Here is a 17,884-nt window from a genome sequence, read left to right on the forward strand (position 1 = left end):
AGCCACCTGTCCAATAAAAGGTAAATTGGATCAATAACAACGAGCTGTGAGAGATGGATGATAAACCATTCCCCCTATGGTCTCAGCTCAGTCATAAAGTCAGAACCTAGACTAGGTCCATTGTTTAGAATTTGGAATCTTGTTCCTATTCTACAAGGGAGCCAATCAGAGCGCCGGGAAGGTCTGGATGCTTAAACGACTCCATGTTTGGGTTTAGTGCGTATCCTCCAAAAGTGTGAAATGGCAACCTATTCCCTATATAGTGAACTACTTTGACCAGTAACACAATCAAAAGTAGAGCGCTATATATGGAATAGAGTGCCATTTGGGACACAGGCGCACAGAACAGAGCTGAGAATAAATAGAGCAGGTCAGACCACGGGCACAGCGTCAGCCTCAGCCATGGATCTGGACCATAGCTACACACACTGATGGTGACGGTCAGTCAGGATGGAACCCGAGTTGGGAGTCTGCTGCCAATGTTTGATTTAGCTTCATTTCAAATCTCTACCAGAGGAAGAGCTGAAGGAGTTTCTTCTTATAATCATCATCAAAGTAAATAGTAAATTGTACCATTGGCAATGGAGATATTATATAGACTTCATACACTACATGGCCAAAAGTATATAGACAAACCTTCAAATGAGTGGATTTGGCTATTTCAGCCACACCCTGACAGGTGTATAACATTGAGCACACAGCCATGTAATTTCCATAGACAGACATTGGCAGTAGAATGGCCTTACTGAAGAACTTAGTGACTTCCAATGTGGCACTGTCATGGGATGCCACCTTTCCAACAAGTCAGTTTGTCAAATTTCTGCCCTGTTAGAGCTGCCCTGGTCAACTCTAAGTGCTGCTATTGTGAAGTAGAAGTGTCTAAGTGGAAAAGTGGTAGGGCACACAAGCTCACAGAATGGGACTGCAGAGTGCTGTCATGTGTTGCAACACTCTACCGAGTTCCAAACTGTCTCTGGAAGCAACATCAGCACAAGAACTGTTTGTCGGGAGCTTCATGAAATGGGTTTCCATTGCCAAGCAGCCGCACGCACACAAGCTTAAGATCACCATGTGCAATGCCAAGCATTGGCTGGAGTTGTGTAAAGCTCGCCGCCATTGAACCCAAACAGTGGAAACACATCCTCTGGAGTGATAAAATCACGCTTTGCCATTTGGTAGTCCGATGGCTGAATCTGGGTTTGGCGGATGCCACCTTTGGGATGAATTGGAATGCCACCTGGGAGCCAGGCCAAATCGCCCAACATCAGTGCCCGACATCACGAATGCTTGTGCCTGAATGGAAGTCCCCGCAGAGATGTTCTAACATCTAGTGGAAAGCCTTCCCAGTGGAGGATGTTATAGCAGCAAAGGGGGGACCAACTCCATATTAACGCCCATGATTTTGGAATGAAATGAGCAGGTGTCCACATACATTTGGCCATGTTGTGTAGGTAGAAATACTGTAGTCAGCAAATTAAATGAAGCTACAAATGGGCACATACTGTAACCTTTAAATATACTACATAGTGCTGACAAGTAAAAGCAAAGCTATAACCCCCTAAAACTGTGAAATGTCTAACTCCTACTGTTCATCCTCACACCTACGCTGCTACTAAAATCATTATGGATTATTACCACTACGATTTTGTTCATTGATTGCCATGATCTACTGCCATCAGTATCTATTTATCCTGGTACTGCTCACTATTAGTCCTGTTCGCATGTATACGTCGACAACTCAATAGCCCATAATGATCAAATGAAAACGTGTCGAATATGAAATACAGAAAAAAAATCTCATTTACATACATAAATATTCACACCCCTGACTCAATACTTTTTAGAAGCACCTTTGGCAGCGATAACAGCCGTGAGTCTTTCAAGTGCTTTCCACACCTGGATTGTGCAGCATTTGCCCATTATTATTATTTTAATTCTTCAAGCTCCGTTAAATTGGTTGTTGATCATTGCTAGACAACCATTTTCAGGTCTTGCCAAAGATTTTCAAGTAGATTTACGTCAAAACGGTAACTCGGCCACTCAGGAACATTCACTGCTTTATTTGTAAGCAACTCCTGTGTAGATTCGGCCTTTTGTTTTAGGTTATTGTCCAGCTGAAAGGTGAATTCATCTCGCAGTGTCTGGTGGAAAGTAAACTGAGCCAAGTTTTCCTCTAGGATTTTGCCTGTGCTTAGCTACATTCAGTACATTTTTCTTTCCTGAAAAACTCCCCAGTCCTTAACGATTACAAGCATACCCATAGCATGATGCTGCCACCACTGTGCATGAAAATTTGGAGAGTGGTACTCAGTAATGGGTTGTATTGGATTTGCCCCAAACATAAAACTTTGTCATCAGGACAAAAAGTTATTGCTTTGCCACATTACTTCAGTGCCTTGTTGCAAACAGGATGCATGTTTTGGATGTCATCTGTACAGGCTTCCTTCTTTTCACTCTGTCAATTAGGCTAGTATTGTAGAGTAACTACAATGTTGTTGATACATCCTCAACTTTCTCCTATCACAGCCATTAAACTGAGTAACTGTTTTAAAGTCACCATTGGCCTCATGGTGAAATCCCTGAGCGGTTTCCTTCCTCTCCAGCAAGTTAGGAAGGACGCCTGTGTGCGTCGGGTGTGTCGATACACCATTCAAAATGTAATTAATAACTTCAACATGCTTTTTTTTGTTACCTCTTACTCGTGAACTTTTTTTTAGCCGTGCCATAGCAAAGGGGTTGAATACTTATTGAGCCAAGACATTTCAGCTTTTCATCTTTAATTACATTGTAAAAATTTCGAAAAAAATAATTCCACTTTGACATTATGGGGTATTGTGTGTAGGCCAGTGACATAATCTCAATATAATCCATTTGTTATTCAGGCTGTAACACAACAAAATGTGGAAAAAGGCAAGTGGTGTGTATACTTTCTGAAGGCACTGTATATATTATAATTCTATATATACTCCTTTTTCCAGTCACTTTTCAGCCTCATTTACATGTTTATCTGCCTATCACGCCTACACTGGCACTCTGCACACACACTAACACCCTCACACACCAACCCACCTTATGCTGTTGCCATACTGTTTACTATTATTATTTATCCTGCTACCAGTCTCTTTCTCCTAATCGCCCGCCGAAAATAACATACTGTATATAGCTTCCCGTATTATTTCTTATGTTTCCTGTATTATATATTTACGTAAATTATTTATTATAGTATATTAATATTGATTACTGCACTGTTACAAGTTAAGCATTTCACTGTATCTGTGCATCTGACAAAACTTTAACTTGAAGGCAGACATTCTACTGTAAGCAGAATCACATGAATCCAGATCATAGTCAAAGTCATAATGGGGCGGTTTCACGGACACAGATTAAGCCTGGCGCATAGGGCTCTGGTCAAAATGTGTGCACTATATAGGGGATGGGGTGCCATTTGGGACACATCCCTAGTAGGAGACAGGACATAGTGGTCATAAAGCCTGGGTCAGTGGTACCCCTCTGTTCCTCTCAAAAACACCCCTATGTCCCAAATGAGTGGGCGTACAATGATGCACTTCATGGATGATTCAAGAGGACAAACTCAATTTTGCACACGCACACACAGACAGAGTTTTGAAAGGACGAGGTGGATTGACACGCTTCCGTGACAGAAACACACAGACACACACAGCTTTTGCTAGTCGTTGGAAGCAAATGTTGTTCCATTATGTCACCAATCAATTTAAAAGCCAATCAATGGCCGGCTTGTTGACATGGGGAACAGATAGAAACATGCTTATCTAATTGATTGGATGAGCAAAACCATCACCGGTCTGTAATACTGATGGATCGGAAACATTCCTGTTCCTCGAACTAGATTTAAAAATCACGACTCCACATATTCTGCATTCCCCATTTGCTACAGAACATGACAAAACAACACTGACTACAATTGACAGCTAGTTATAGTAGTTAACTAGCTGTCAATTGTTAACTACTGACCCACTGGAATTGCGGTACAGTGAACTATAAGTGAAATAATCTGTCTAAACAATTGTTGGAAAATAACTGATGCCCTAATCGACTTGCCAAAACTATAGTTTGTTGAAATTAATTTGTGGAGGTGTTTAAAAACAAGTTCTAATGACTCCAACCTAAGAGTATGTAAACTTCCGACTTCAACTCTACCTGTCTATATAAAGTTCCCACAGTTGACAGTGCATGTCAGAGCATAAAACCAAGTCAAGAGGTCGAAGGAATTGTCCATAGGACTCCGAGACAGGATTGTGCACAGATCTATATTATATTATTATTGCATTATTAAAAGGTCCCTAAGAACACAGCGGCCTCCATTCTTAAATGGAAGAAGTTTGAAACCACCAAGACACTTCCTAGAGCTGGCCACCAGGCCAAACTGAGCAATCAAGGGATTGCTCAGTTTGGTCAGGGATGGTCAGGGAGGTGAACAAGAACCCGATGCTCACAAGTCCTCAATCAAGTCCTCAATCAAGGGATTGCTCAGTTTGGTCAGCATTGGTCAGGGAGGTGAACAAGAAACCGATGCTCACTCTGACAGAGCTCCAAAGTCACTCTATGGAAATGGGAGAAGTTGTCCAGAAGGACAACCATCTCTGCATCACTCAAACAGTTAGGCCTTCATGATAGAGTGGCTAGACGGAAGACACTCCTCTGTAAAAGGACCGCTTGGAATTTTACAAAAGGCACCTAAAGACTCTCAGACCATGATGAATGCCAAGCATCACGTCTGGAGGAAACCTGGCACCATCCCTACGGTGAAGCATAGTGGTGGTGGCAGCATCATGCTGTGGGGAGGTTTTTCAGCGGCAGGGACTGGGATGGTAGTCACGATTGAGGCAAAGATGAATGGAATAAAGTACAGAGCGATCCTTGATGAAAACCTGCTCCAGAGTGCTCAGGACCTCAAACTGGGGCGACGGTTCACCTTCCAACAGGACAACAACCCTAAAAACACAGTCAAGACAACACAGGAGTGGCCTCGGGAAAAGTCTCTGAATGTCCTTGAGCGGCCCAGGCAGAGCCCGGACATGTACCCAATCGAACATCTCTGGAGAGACCTGGAAATAGCTGTGCAGCAATGCTCCCCATCCAACCTGACAGCGCTTGAGATGATCTGCAGAGAAGAATGGGAGGGAATCTCTAAATATAGGTGTGCCAAGCTTGTAGCGCCATACCCAAGAAGACATGATGCTGTAATCGCTGCCAAAGGTGCTTCAACAAAGTGCTGAGTAAAGGGTCTGAATTTTTATGTAAACGTGATCTTACATTTTCTAATTCTCAAACATTTCTAAAAACCTATTTTTGCTTTGTCATTACGGGGTATTGTGTTTAGATTTAGGAAAACAATAATTTAATACATTTTAGAATAAGGCTGTAACGTTACAAAATGTGGAAAAAGTTAAGGGTTTAGAATTCTTTCTGAAGGCACTGAATTTAAAATAATATATAAAATGTAATAATATATAAAAGCAAACTCAGCAAAAAGTCCCTTTAGAGGACCCTGTCTTTCAAAGATAATTCATAAAAATACAAATAACTTCACAGATATTCATTGTAAAGGGTTTAAACACTGGTTCCCATGCTTATTCAATGTACCATAAACAATTAATGAACATGCACCTGTGGAACGGTCGTTAAGACACTAACAGCTTACAGACGGTAAGCAATTAAGGTCACAGTTATGAAAACTTAGGACACTAAAGAGGCCTTTCTACTGACTCTGAAAAACACCAAAACAAAGATGCCCAGGGTCCCTGCTCATCTGCGTGAACGTTCCTTAGGCATGCTGCAAGGAGGCATGAGGACTGCAGATGTTGCCAGGGCAATAAATTGCAATGTCTGTACTGTGAGACCCCTAAGACATTGCTACAGGGAGACAGGATGGACAGCTGATCGTCCTCGCAGTGGCAGACCACGTGTAACAATACCTGCACAGGATCGGTACATCTAAATATCAAACCTGCGAGACAGGTACAGGATGGCAACAACAACTGCCAGAGTTACACCAGGAAGGCACAATTCCTCCATCAGTGCTCAAACTGTCCGCAATAGGCTGAGAGAGGCTGGACTGAGGGCTTGTAGGCCTGTTGAAAGGCAGGTCCTTACCAGACGTCACCGGCAACAACGTCGCCTATGGATACAAACCCACCGTCACTGGATCAGACAGGACTGGCAAAAAGTGCTCTTCACTGACGAGTCGCGGTTTGGTCTCATCGGGGGTGATGGTCAGATTCACGTTTATCGTCGAAGGAATGAGCGTTACACCGAGACCTGTACTCTGGAGCAGGATCGATTTGGAGGTGAAGGGTCCGTCATGGTCTGGGGCGGCGTGTCACAGCATCATCGGACTGGGCTTGTCGTCATTGCAGGAAATCTCAATGCTGTGCGTTACTGGGAAGACATCCTCCTCCCTCATGTGGTACACTTCCTGCAGGCTCATCCTGACATGATCCTCCAGCATAACAATGCCACCAGCCATACTGCTCGTTCTGTGCGTGATTTCCTGCAAGACAGGAATGTCAGTGTTCTGCCATGGCCAGCAAAGAGCCCGTATCTCAATCCCATTGAGCACTACTGGGACCAGTTGGATCGGCGGGTGAGGGCTAGGGCTAGCCCCAGAAATGTCCGGGAACTTGGAGGTTCCTTGGTGGAAGAGTGGGGTAACATCTCACAGCAAGAATTGCAGTACTGCAGTACTTAATGCAGCTGGTGGCCACAAAAGATACTCACTGTTACTTTTGATTTTTACCCCCCTTTTGTTCAGGGACATATTATTACATTTCTGTTAGTCACATGTTCGTGGAACTTATTCAGTTTATGTCTCATTTGTTGAATCTTGATATGTTCATACAGATATTTACACATGTTAAGTTTGCTGAAAATAAATGCAGTTGACAGTGAGAGGACATTTTTTTCCCCCTGAGTTTATACACATTACCGTTCAAAAGTTTGGGTTCACTTAGAAATGTCCTTGTTTTTTTAAAGAAAATCACATTTTCTGTCCATTAAAATAAGATCACATTTATCAGAAATACAGTGTAATTTCTAATGTTGTAATTATCTACATAGGTGTACAGAGGCCCATTATCAGCAACCATCACTCCTGTGTTCCAATAGCACGTTGTGTTAGCGAATCCAAGTTTATAATTTAAAAGGCTAATTTATCATTAGAAAACCCTTTTGCAATTATGTTAGTTATTCTGATTAAAGAAGCAATAAAACTGGCCTTCTTTAGACTAGTTCAGTATCTGGAGCATCAGCATTGTTGGGTTCGATTACAGGCTCAAAATGTCCAGAAACTCATCAGACTATTCTTGTTTTGAGAAATGAAGGCTATTCCATGTGAGAAATTGCCAAGAAACTGAAGATCTCATTCAACTCGGTGTACTACTCCCTTCACAGAACAGCACAAACTGGCTCTAACCAGAATAGAAAGAGTGGGAGGCCCCGGTGCACCACTGAGCAAGAGGACAAGTACATTACAGTGTCTAGTTTGAGAAACAGATGTCTCACAAGTCCTCAACTGGCAGCTTCATTAAATAGTATTCACCAGTCTCCACGTCAACAGTGAAGAGGCGACTCCGGGATGCTGGCCTTCTAGGCAGAGTGTCTGTGTTCTTTGGCCCATCTTAATCTTTTCTTTTTATTGGCCAGTCGGAGATATGGCTTTTTCATTGCAACTCTGCCTAGATGCCAGCATCCCGGAGTTGCCTCTTCACTGTTGACGTTGAGACTGGTGTTTTGTGAGTACTATTTAATGAAGCTGCCATTTGAGGACTTGTGAGGTGTTTGTTTCTCAAACTAGACACTAATGTACTTGTCCTCTTGCTCAGTTGTGCACCGGGGCCTCCCACTCCACTTTCTATGGAATAGCATTCATTTCTCAGAACAAGAATAGACTGACGTTTTTCCGAAGAAAGTTATTTGTTTCTTGCCAATTCGAGCCTGTAATCGAACCCACAAATGCTGACGCTCCAGATACTCAACTAGTGCAGTGCTTCTTTAAATCAACACAACCGTTTTCAGCTGTGCTAACATAATTGCAAAATGGTTTTCTAACAATGTCTACACTGTATTTCTGATCAATTTGATGTTATTTTAAAATGGACAAAAAATGTGCTTTTCTTTAAAAAACAAGGACATTTCTAAATGACCCAAAACCTTTGAACGGTAGTGTATATATATGGGGGATTGGAAATGATGCAGACAATTACATTGATAGAAGCCACAATCTATTTGCAATATTAAAGCGGATCTATCCCCGCCCCCCAAAAATGCAATAATAATAAAATGTCCCAGTTCTTCCATGGTCTGCATACTCAGACATGTCACCCATTGCTCATCCATGCTCTGGATTGATGTGTTCGAAAGCATGTTCCAGTTCCCGCCAATATCCAGCAACATCGCACAGACATTGAAGAGGAGTGGGTCAACATTCCACAATCCACAATCAACAACCGCGCTGCATGAGGCAAATGTTGGTTTCTCCAGATACGGTCTTTCTGATGCACACCCCTACCGTTTAAAAAAAATATCTGTGGCAAATAGATTTAGGTCTGTTTTCCAATTCATGTGAAATCCATAGATTAGGTCCTAATGAATTTATTTCTGATTTCCTTATATGAACTGCAACTCAGTAAAATCTAGGAATTTATTGCATGTTGCGTTTATATTTTTGTTCAGTATAATTTCCTCCTTATCAGAGAGATGAGGGATGGGGTTAGAGCTGAGCAGCTCTCTCTCCCTCTTCTGCCAACCATCACTGCGGTCTTCCTCCTTGGGTGCTCACAGCTCTAACCAACCAACCCGACCTACCGCCCAAAACAAATCCCTTTAACTCACATCAAAACGCACCCAGTGCTGCCTCGCTTTCTCTCTCGCTCTTTCCTTCCATCGGTCTTGCAACCTACATTCTACAATGAGAGTCAAGGTAAGTCTCTAACTCTCTCCCATCTCTCTCGAACATACTAATATAAGGACAAGAAAATAAAACACTACATCTTATCATTTTGACCTCATACAGATCAAAAAGTCCACAAGCGTAAACATACTGACTGAGTCGGTGCCAATATCCAACAGGAGTCAACAACAATTCAAATAACGCATGTGTCTGTTGCTGTCCCGTCTGACAGACTGAAACAAACAGGACTACACTGCATTCAAAAACAGCCCAATCAGACAATGATTCAGAGAATGTCATATACTCACACACATACTGTACAAAGAATGACCAAAACTGCCTTGCCAAAAATGATTCATTACACTTAGGATCATGTATCACTACACCCAGTCACTACAAAGATACAGGCGCCCATCCTAACATAGTTGCCGGAGAGGAAGGAAACTGCTTAGGGATTTCACCATGAGACCAAAGGTGACTTTAAAATAGAGTTTAATGCCTGTGAAATGGGAAACCGGAGGATGGTGAGCAAAACATGCTGTCTAGAGACAACAGCCTAGATACAAAAGACTTTCCCTAATCAACCAGGGTTTCTTTGATAAGAAAAAGAAAAGGAACTCACCTGTCTTTGATGGACATCTGTCTAGCCGACATGGCTTCTGAGAGCTCTATGTCCTCTTGCTCAGACTGGACCAGGCTGTGTGTGTGTCCCAGACCACTGCTGCCGTCCGTGTGTGTGTCCGCCCCGCCCAGCTCCCGAGCCTGAGGCAGCAGTGTGTGTGGAGAGAGAGATGCACTCCTTAGCTGCTCTGCTGCTCTCGATGATGACACACTAGAGTCTGGCAGCTCTGCACACACACAGGAAGGCGTTAGTAGAGCTCCCCTAGCACAATCATGTTTGCAAACACACTTATCAAAAATCTCTAAAACAGCTGTAGAAAAGCGGAACACTCTCACAGTGTTAAAACCCTCCGCCCTGTTGCTCTTCTAGTTGTGTACAGCGAACCTCCCTCTACAGAAGCCACACCATAAGAACGAGTCTCTCGCTCTCGGCTGGTCAGTGCCCTAACAAGCTGCGAGAAAAGCCAAACGCTGATACAGACTGACAAGACAAAACAGGGGAGAGTTTGCTAGAGTCTGCGCCCACAGTGAATTGTCAAATAAGGGAAAGCTTGAAAACCACAGACACTGCGTGTGAACATAATTTATAGGAAGTTTTTTTGATGAGAGATACAGCATCTCTGGTATATCTGCACTTAACACTTAAGTTTACACTGTGCGGTACGTAGTATTGGCAATGTTGATGTTGATGTTTTTTGCGAGTAGTCTACCTGGATTTCATTTACAACAGGAGCCATAGTGGGAGTACCAAGGGGGAAATAAATGAATTTGATTGAGCTAATGTGATCTGTCAGATGGTCGGCATCGGAAATAATTTCATAACTCTCCCACAAACACACAGCCAAGCGATGATCAGAATTATTGGCACCATTGATAAAGAGGAGCAAAAAAGACTGTATAAAATAAATAAAACAAATACTGAGGTATATTTTATGCTGAAAATTATACTAATACAATTGCTCAGAGAAATAGATTGTGTAGAAGTCATAAAAACAAATCTAAAAAACATTGGGGTTAAAATGATTGGCACCCCTGTTTTCAATACTCTCCCATTACGAGGATAAAGACAGCGAGCTTCTTTCAAAAAACAATGAGATTGGAGAGCACGTTGGGAGAGATGTTAGACCATTACTCTGTAGAGAATCTTTCCAGATCCTTGATCTGGAGAAACCAACATTTGCCTCATGCATTTGCCTCATTTGCCTCATTCGTTTGTGATTATGGATTGCCCTCTTCAATTCAAACCATATGTTTTCAATGGGGTTTAAGTCCAGAGACTGAAACAACCCTTCCTCCCTCACACTCTTTGACCTTTTGAAGTTTTGTTGTGTTACAGTCTGAATTTAAAATGGATTACATTTAGATTTTGTAGCTGGCCTATACACAATACCCCATAATGTCAAAGTGGATTTTTATTTTTGTATTTTTTTTAACAAATTAAGCTAAAAATGTATTGAGTCAATAACTATTCAACCTCTGTGTTATGGGAAGCCTAACTACGTTAAGGAGTAAACATTTGCTTAACAAGTCACAAAATAAGTTGAATGGACTCACTCTGTGTGCAATAATTATAATTGTTTATGACTACCTCATCTCTGTACCACACAAATTATTTGTAAGGTCCCTAAATTTCAAACACAGATTCAACCACAAAGACCAGGGAGATTGTCACAAAGAAGGGCACCTATTGGTAAATGGGTAAAAAATAAAATAAAATAAAAAGCAGACATTGAATATCTCTTTGAGCATGGTGAAGTTAGCATTTACACTGGTGTATCAATACACCCAGTCACTACACAGATACAGGCGCTCTTCCTAACTCGGAGAGGAAGGAAACCGTTCAAGGATTTCACCTTGAGGCCAATGGTGACTTTAAAACAGTTCGAGTTTTAATGGCTGTGATAAGAGAAAAGCTGAGGATGCATCAACAACATTGTAGTTACTCCACAATACTAACCTAATTGACAGAGTGAAAAGAAGGAAGCCTGTACAGAATAAAAAATATTCAAAAACATGAATCTGTTGCAACAAGGCACTCGAGTAATACTGCAAAAATAATGTGGCAAAGGAATTCACTTTTTGTCCTGAATACAAAGTGTTATGTTTGGGGAAAATCCAATACAACACATTACTGAGTACCACTCTCCATATTTTCAAGCATCATGTTATGGGTACGCTTGTAATAGTTAAGGACTGGGGAATTCTTACAGATAAAAAATAAACAGAGTGGAGGTAAACACAGGCAAAATCTTAGAGGAAAACCTGTCTCAGTCTGCTTTCCACCAGTCACTGGGAGATGAATTCAGCTTTCAGCTGGACTATAACCTAAAACGAAAGGCCGAATCTACACAGGAGTTGCTTACAAAGACAGTGAATGTTCCCGAGTGGCCGTGTTACAGTTTTAACTTAAATCTGCTTGAAAATCTATGGCAAGACATGACAATGGTTTCCTAGCAATGATCAACAACCAACTTGACAGATTTGCAGAATTTAGAAATTAATAAAATGGGCCAATGTTGCAGAATCCAGGTGTGGAAAGCTCATAAAGAGACTTACCCAAGAAAGGCTCACAGCTGTAATCGCTGCCAAAGATGATTCAAACATGTACTCTCAGGGGGTTGAATACCTTTTTAATCAAGATATATTTGTTTACAAATGTTATAATTATTCTTAATAATTAATAATAATTATTAATAATTTAATCCCACCTTTTAATATAACAAAATGGAAAAAGTTAAAGGGTGTGAATACTTCCTGAAGGCACTGTATGTATGCATGTACAGTTGAAGTCGAAAGTTTACATACACTTAGACTGGAGTCATCGATTTTCAACCCCTCCACAAATGTCTTGTTAACAAACTATAGTTTTGGCAAGTCGGTTTAAGACATCTACTTTGTGCATGACAGAAGTAATTTTCAGAAGATTACATACACTAAGTTGCCTGAGCCTTTAAACAGCTTGGAAAATTCCAGAAAAAAGATGTCATGGCTTTAGAAGATTCTGATAGGATAATTGACATAATTTGAGACAATTGGAGGTGTGCCTGCAAATGTATTTCAAGGCCTACCTTCAAACTCATTGCCTCTTTATGTGACATCATGGGAAAATCAAAAGAAATCAGCCAAGACCTCGGAAAAGGAAATTGTAGACTTCCACTAATCTGGTTCATCCATGGGAGCAATTTCCAAACACCTGAAGGTACCACGTTCATCTGTACAAACAATAATACGCAAGTATAAACACCATGGGACCAAGCAGCCGTCATACCGCTCAGGAAGGAGAAGCGTTCTGTCTCCTAGAGATTGACGTACTTTGGTGCGAAAAGTGCAAAACAATCCCAGAACAGCAAAGGACCTTGTGAAGATGCTGGAAACCAGGTACAAAAAGATCTATATCCACAGTAAAACGAGTCCTACATCGACATAAAGTGAAAGGCCCCTCAGCAAGGAAGACGCCACTGCTCAAAAACCTCCATAAAATAGCCAGACTATGGTTTGCAACTTCACATGGGGACAAAGGTTGTACTTTTTGGAGAAATGTCCTCTGGTCTGATGAAACAAAAATATAAATGATTGGCCATAAATGACCATCATTATGTTTGGAGGAAAAAGGGGAGGCTTGCAAGCCGAAGAACACATCCCAACCGTCAAGCACGGGGGTGGCAACATCTTGTTGTGGGGGTGCTTTACTGCAGGAGGGACTGGTGCACTTCACAAAATAGATGGCATCGTGAGGAAGGAGAATTATGTGGATATATTGAAGCAACATCTCAAGACATCAGTCAGGAAGTTAAAGCTTGGTCGCAAATGGGTCTTCCAAATGGACAATGACCCCAAGCATACTTCCAAAGTTGTGGTAAAATGGCTTCAGGACAACAAAGTCAAGGTATTGGAATGACCATCACAAAGCCCTGACCTCAATCCCATAGAAAATTTGTGGGCAGAACTGAAAAAGCGTGTGCGAGCAAGGAGGCCTACAAACCTGATTCCGTTACACCAGCTCTGTCAGGAGGAATGGGCCAAAATTCACCCAGCTAATTGTGGGAAGCTTGTGGAAGGCTACCCGAACCATTTGACCCCAGTTCAACAATTTAAAGGCAATATTACCAAATACTAATTGAGTGTATGTAAACGTCAGACCCACTGGGAATGTGATGAAAGAAATAAGAGCTGAAATATATCATTCTCTCTACTATTATTCTGACATATAACATTCTTAAAATAAAGTGGTGATCCTAACTGACCTAAGACAGGGAATTTTTACTCTGATTAAATGTCAGGATTTGTGAAAAACTGAGTTTAAATGTATTTGGCTAAGGTGTATGTAAACTTCCGACTTCAACTGTATGTGTGTGTGTGAGCAAGCGTGAGAGAGAGAGAGAGTGGAGAATTTTTAAGAATTTGATGTGGACTTTTTAAAGCATGAGCGAAAGAGGCAGAGTGAGAGAAAGTGAAAGACTAACAGAAAAGACCACCCTTCCTCCCTCCTTCCCCCTGTCAGACCACAGCCCCTGGAAGCTTGTCTTACCAGTATTGCTGGGGAGTAGTGAACTACATGTCATTTAACTACATTTTTGTTGGTAGTAGAACTAAACTTCAATCTTGTTGGTGTTTTCAGTAGTTAATTACTTTTTGTTGTTGTTGCTATGTAGCGATGTAGCCAACTACTGGAACTACACACTACTTGTTCTGCAAAAATAAACAATAATATGGGTGTGCAAGATTTTCCTTTCTTTGTTGGCACCAGACCTGCCAGAATACTAACTTGAAACATAGTTTGTGTGTTTAATAGGCTAAACTACACATTCTATTAACATCTGACTGCAGAGTGATCTGTTCTTGCAATTTGTACTCCATGACATTTCAATATGATCATTTATCACTATATTTTTCTTAAGAGCAGCTACAGTGTAGCTTACTTATTCCAGTGTGAAGTAGTTGGTAGCTTGGTAAACTATATTTTCAGAATAGCTTCTGCTTACCAGTGCTGATGACCTTTGATCTGTGTCCGTCTGGGTCCTGGAGGTCTAATGATGACTGTCTCAGATAGCCCCTCTGCTCCTGGTGCTGCCTGTGGTCCTGGTGGAGACCACCACCACCACTCTCTGTCCCCTTCAACACACGCTGGGGCTCCACACCCTCACCACCACCCATCCTGGCCAAACGCTGCTCCTCCTCCCACTCCCTCTCACCAGACCAGGCCTGAGGCATGGGGACCTTTCTGACACCTCCCTCCGGAGAGGGCAAATTTCTCTTCCCTCCCCACAGATCGGCCTCCTCTCCCTGGGGGAGGATGGTGGTTGAGTCAGTCTGGTGCGCTTGGAGATCCAGAGAGGCTTGGTGGTGGGGGCCAGGCACAGACCTCCAGACGGCATTGGAGGGTTCTGTGATCTGGGTGGGAGGGCTAGGGTGGTGGGGGATGGACCTTTCGTAGTACCCAGGGTTGGGTGCCTCTGCTGGGCTACCCCCGCCCCCAGTGGCTAAGTGGATGTCCCCTGCGTGGTCTGTGGCGACCGTGGCCCCAGGTCTGAGGGCAGATGAGAATAGCTGGCCCAACTTGGCCCCGTTATGGATCTGGGTCGAGGGAAAAGGGGGAGAGCGAGAGAGAGAGAAGAGAGAGACAAGAGAGTGGGATGAGAGACAAGAGCGCGGGATGTTAGAGGCAGAGAGAGAAAACAATTCAGCTAGAGGGGAGAAAGTCTGCTGAACAAAGTCTGCTGAAGTTCCCTCAGCAGATGAGCCCGTCTGCCCAGTAATAGTGAGGCAGCAGGCTAACCAACAGACAATGGAACTCAGGATAAAGCTGACTAATCACAGGCTGAGCACTTCCTGTGTGGATCAAAAGGACTGCAGTTTGCCTAGCCAATCACGGCCCACCCCCTGACAACCACAAAGCACAATGAGTCCAGAGTCATATTCAATGGGCACCAAACAAGCAAACTGACCCCAAAAATGTAGTGACTTATTTATGTTTTTGGTTACGAAACGTCTTGCTACGGTGTGCACTTATGAATGTGACGCAGCTGCTGCAACAGTCTGTGAAGCAAAGGATTAGTTCAGCCACACACACACACACTCTCCCTCCCGCTCTATTCACAGAATCATGCTCTAATAATAACACTGAATCAGTAGACATTGACACAATCGTCCATTCATTTAGGACTGACCCACAAACGTCACTTTTCAACGGAGAAAAAAACCAGACAATTTCTCTGATGTTTATCCCTACCTGCTCCAGGTCTCCCAGGGTGATGGGCTGGGTCTGGTAACGGGCGTTCGCCCTGCGCCCCCTGCTGTCCGGCCTGGTGCGGATCACCCTGGTGGCTGGCTGGGCCAGCCTGTTGAACAGAGCCATCTTCTCTGCCAAGCTTAAGGTGGACAGATCCGGCTCTGCGTCCCCCTGGCCCTGCTGGGTTTTTGAATTGATTTACTTGACACATGGCCGATACAGTGCATTACAAACCATCGAAGAGAAAACACAAACTTTTAAAAAGTGTACGTTCTGGCTGGAAGGCAGAATAGGATGGCATACTGATGATGATACATACACCAGATTATAAAAATATTAAAACAATACGCATCATTCATGAAAACATACATGATTCTGGGCCTGGTTCTCCTCAGGAGAAGAAGTCTGGAGGAGCTTGGAGGACGTCCGCTGGGCCGCTCTCTGGACCTCTGGTGCATTATGGGTCTGTCTGGCCTGCTCCCTGGCTGCAGCACTCTCCTGTGAGGACGCATGCAGGCTGGGAGGAGGAATTACACACAGATAGGGAGATGGGGGGGGGGGGGAGAAAATGAACAGGAAGGCAGGCTAGTTCATGAAGGCCAGGGCCATGCTACACAGACAGAAAGGGTGTACAGTCCAGTGCATAGCCTATAAAATATGGACAAATACAGTATCATTGTAATGACCGGTTGACAAAGCACAATTTCTATGCTCCATGAGATCCTGGATACCACAAAATTGACAATGGTGTAACATCATAACGTGTAGAGAAAAGGGAAAATAGAGTAATATGTGCAACAGATTTTACATGCAAGTTGTTCTCTCAAAATACACAAGGGGGTGCCAAACACCCCTCCTGACCTTGTGAGAACAGATTGATGGTTGAAATTTCAGCAAAGGTTAATATAATTACACACAGACAAACGCTCTGTTTGGACCAAATGCTAGTCAGCTTCCTTCAACAATATCTCCGTCATGATGGAGCCAGTAAACAACCAACGATACATTCAACCAGTGTACTGTAGCTATTGTGGTTAGGTTATAGCCTGGTACCAGATCCGTTTGTGCCGTCTTGCCAACTCTCACCATAGGAGTTAGCAAGACGGCACAAACAGATTTGGGAGCAGGCTAATTAGGTTTGTTTCTGGGTTAGGATAACCCCTAAACTCCCATAGGCTGCTAATGCTACACGGGTGTGCTCACTTCCGTGCCTGTGTACCTGTATGGTGTCAGTTTGCTGCTGACTAGAGTGGGGCTAGGGAAGCGTGCTCACGCCGTATACACTTCACAGTGACGGTATCGAGAGTCGCAGAGACATAGGGTGACACAGAGGGGACAGAGACCGAGTCATATAGAGACAGAGGTGACCGCAGGAAGAGAGATGGGAGAAGGAGAAGAGGAGATCCAGATGATTCTTTTGAATGGAATTCCCCTTTAAAGCGGAGATCTGTAGAAAGGTGAAAGAGAGCCACTGGGTGACTCAGGCGCATTTGTTATTGTTAAGTTTTGAAACAGACTTTTTGCATTCAGCATTGATATTAAAATCTAGAATCCAAATTGTAGTATATACTCTGGTCTATTGCACGTGCTATGATGAGCAAATTAGGTCAGATGGGGTAAAAAAAAAACAGTTGTTTGAAGAAACATAATTGTTGTTGTAATATGGCTGTGAAAGTTTGACCGCTAAAGGATTCCAGCTTTAAATTAAGGTAGTTCACTTCACAATAGAATAGTGAGTATAATGTAAATGGAGTGTTTATAAGCTGCTATAAACGGTTTATATTGTGTTAAGTGTTTATAAGTTTCAGTGGATCCTTACTATGTTTCAGTGTCAAGCCCTTGAAGAGTCAAACCTGTGTGACTGTTTTAAGGCAAAATGACGCAAGGCAGAAAGGTAACAGCAGATGGAGGAATGGAGAGGAAGGTATAGTTGGGACTTACGTGGCAGCAATGACCACCTCCTCAGTAGTGACTGGCTGGGTATGGGAGCGGTCCTGGGTGCGTCTCAGTCGCCTCTCCATGGCCACGTTCCGTGATGGGGGTTTTGGGGAGCCCCCATCCGTGTTCCTCTCCAACTCCTGGGGAGGCCATGCAGGGAGACCAGA

General features: G+C 43.0%; 1 protein-coding gene across 8 annotated transcripts in view; it reads right to left on the reverse strand.

Moving 5' to 3' along the window:
* The window catches only part of LOC115130445 (supervillin-like), a 135,764-nt gene that overhangs the window by 48,081 nt on the left and 69,799 nt on the right, over positions 1 to 17,884 (reverse strand). For 7 of the 8 annotated variants that reach the window (XM_065019565.1, XM_065019563.1, XM_065019562.1 and 4 more), the window contains 5 exons: positions 17,721 to 17,857; positions 16,149 to 16,296; positions 15,780 to 15,959; positions 14,533 to 15,124; positions 9,552 to 9,777 (listed from right to left, as the gene is read on the reverse strand). In XM_065019565.1, the coding sequence (XP_064875637.1) occupies positions 9,552 to 9,777; positions 14,533 to 15,124; positions 15,780 to 15,959; positions 16,149 to 16,296; positions 17,721 to 17,857 (1,283 nt within the window). The remainder of the gene's footprint in view (positions 1 to 9,551; positions 9,778 to 14,532; positions 15,125 to 15,779; positions 15,960 to 16,148; positions 16,297 to 17,720; positions 17,858 to 17,884) is intronic. The other variant, XM_065019564.1, reaches the window with a different exon arrangement.

This window comes from Oncorhynchus nerka, linkage group LG6 (assembly GCF_034236695.1).
Source record: "Oncorhynchus nerka isolate Pitt River linkage group LG6, Oner_Uvic_2.0, whole genome shotgun sequence".
NCBI classification, from domain to species: Eukaryota; Metazoa; Chordata; class Actinopteri; order Salmoniformes; family Salmonidae; genus Oncorhynchus; species Oncorhynchus nerka.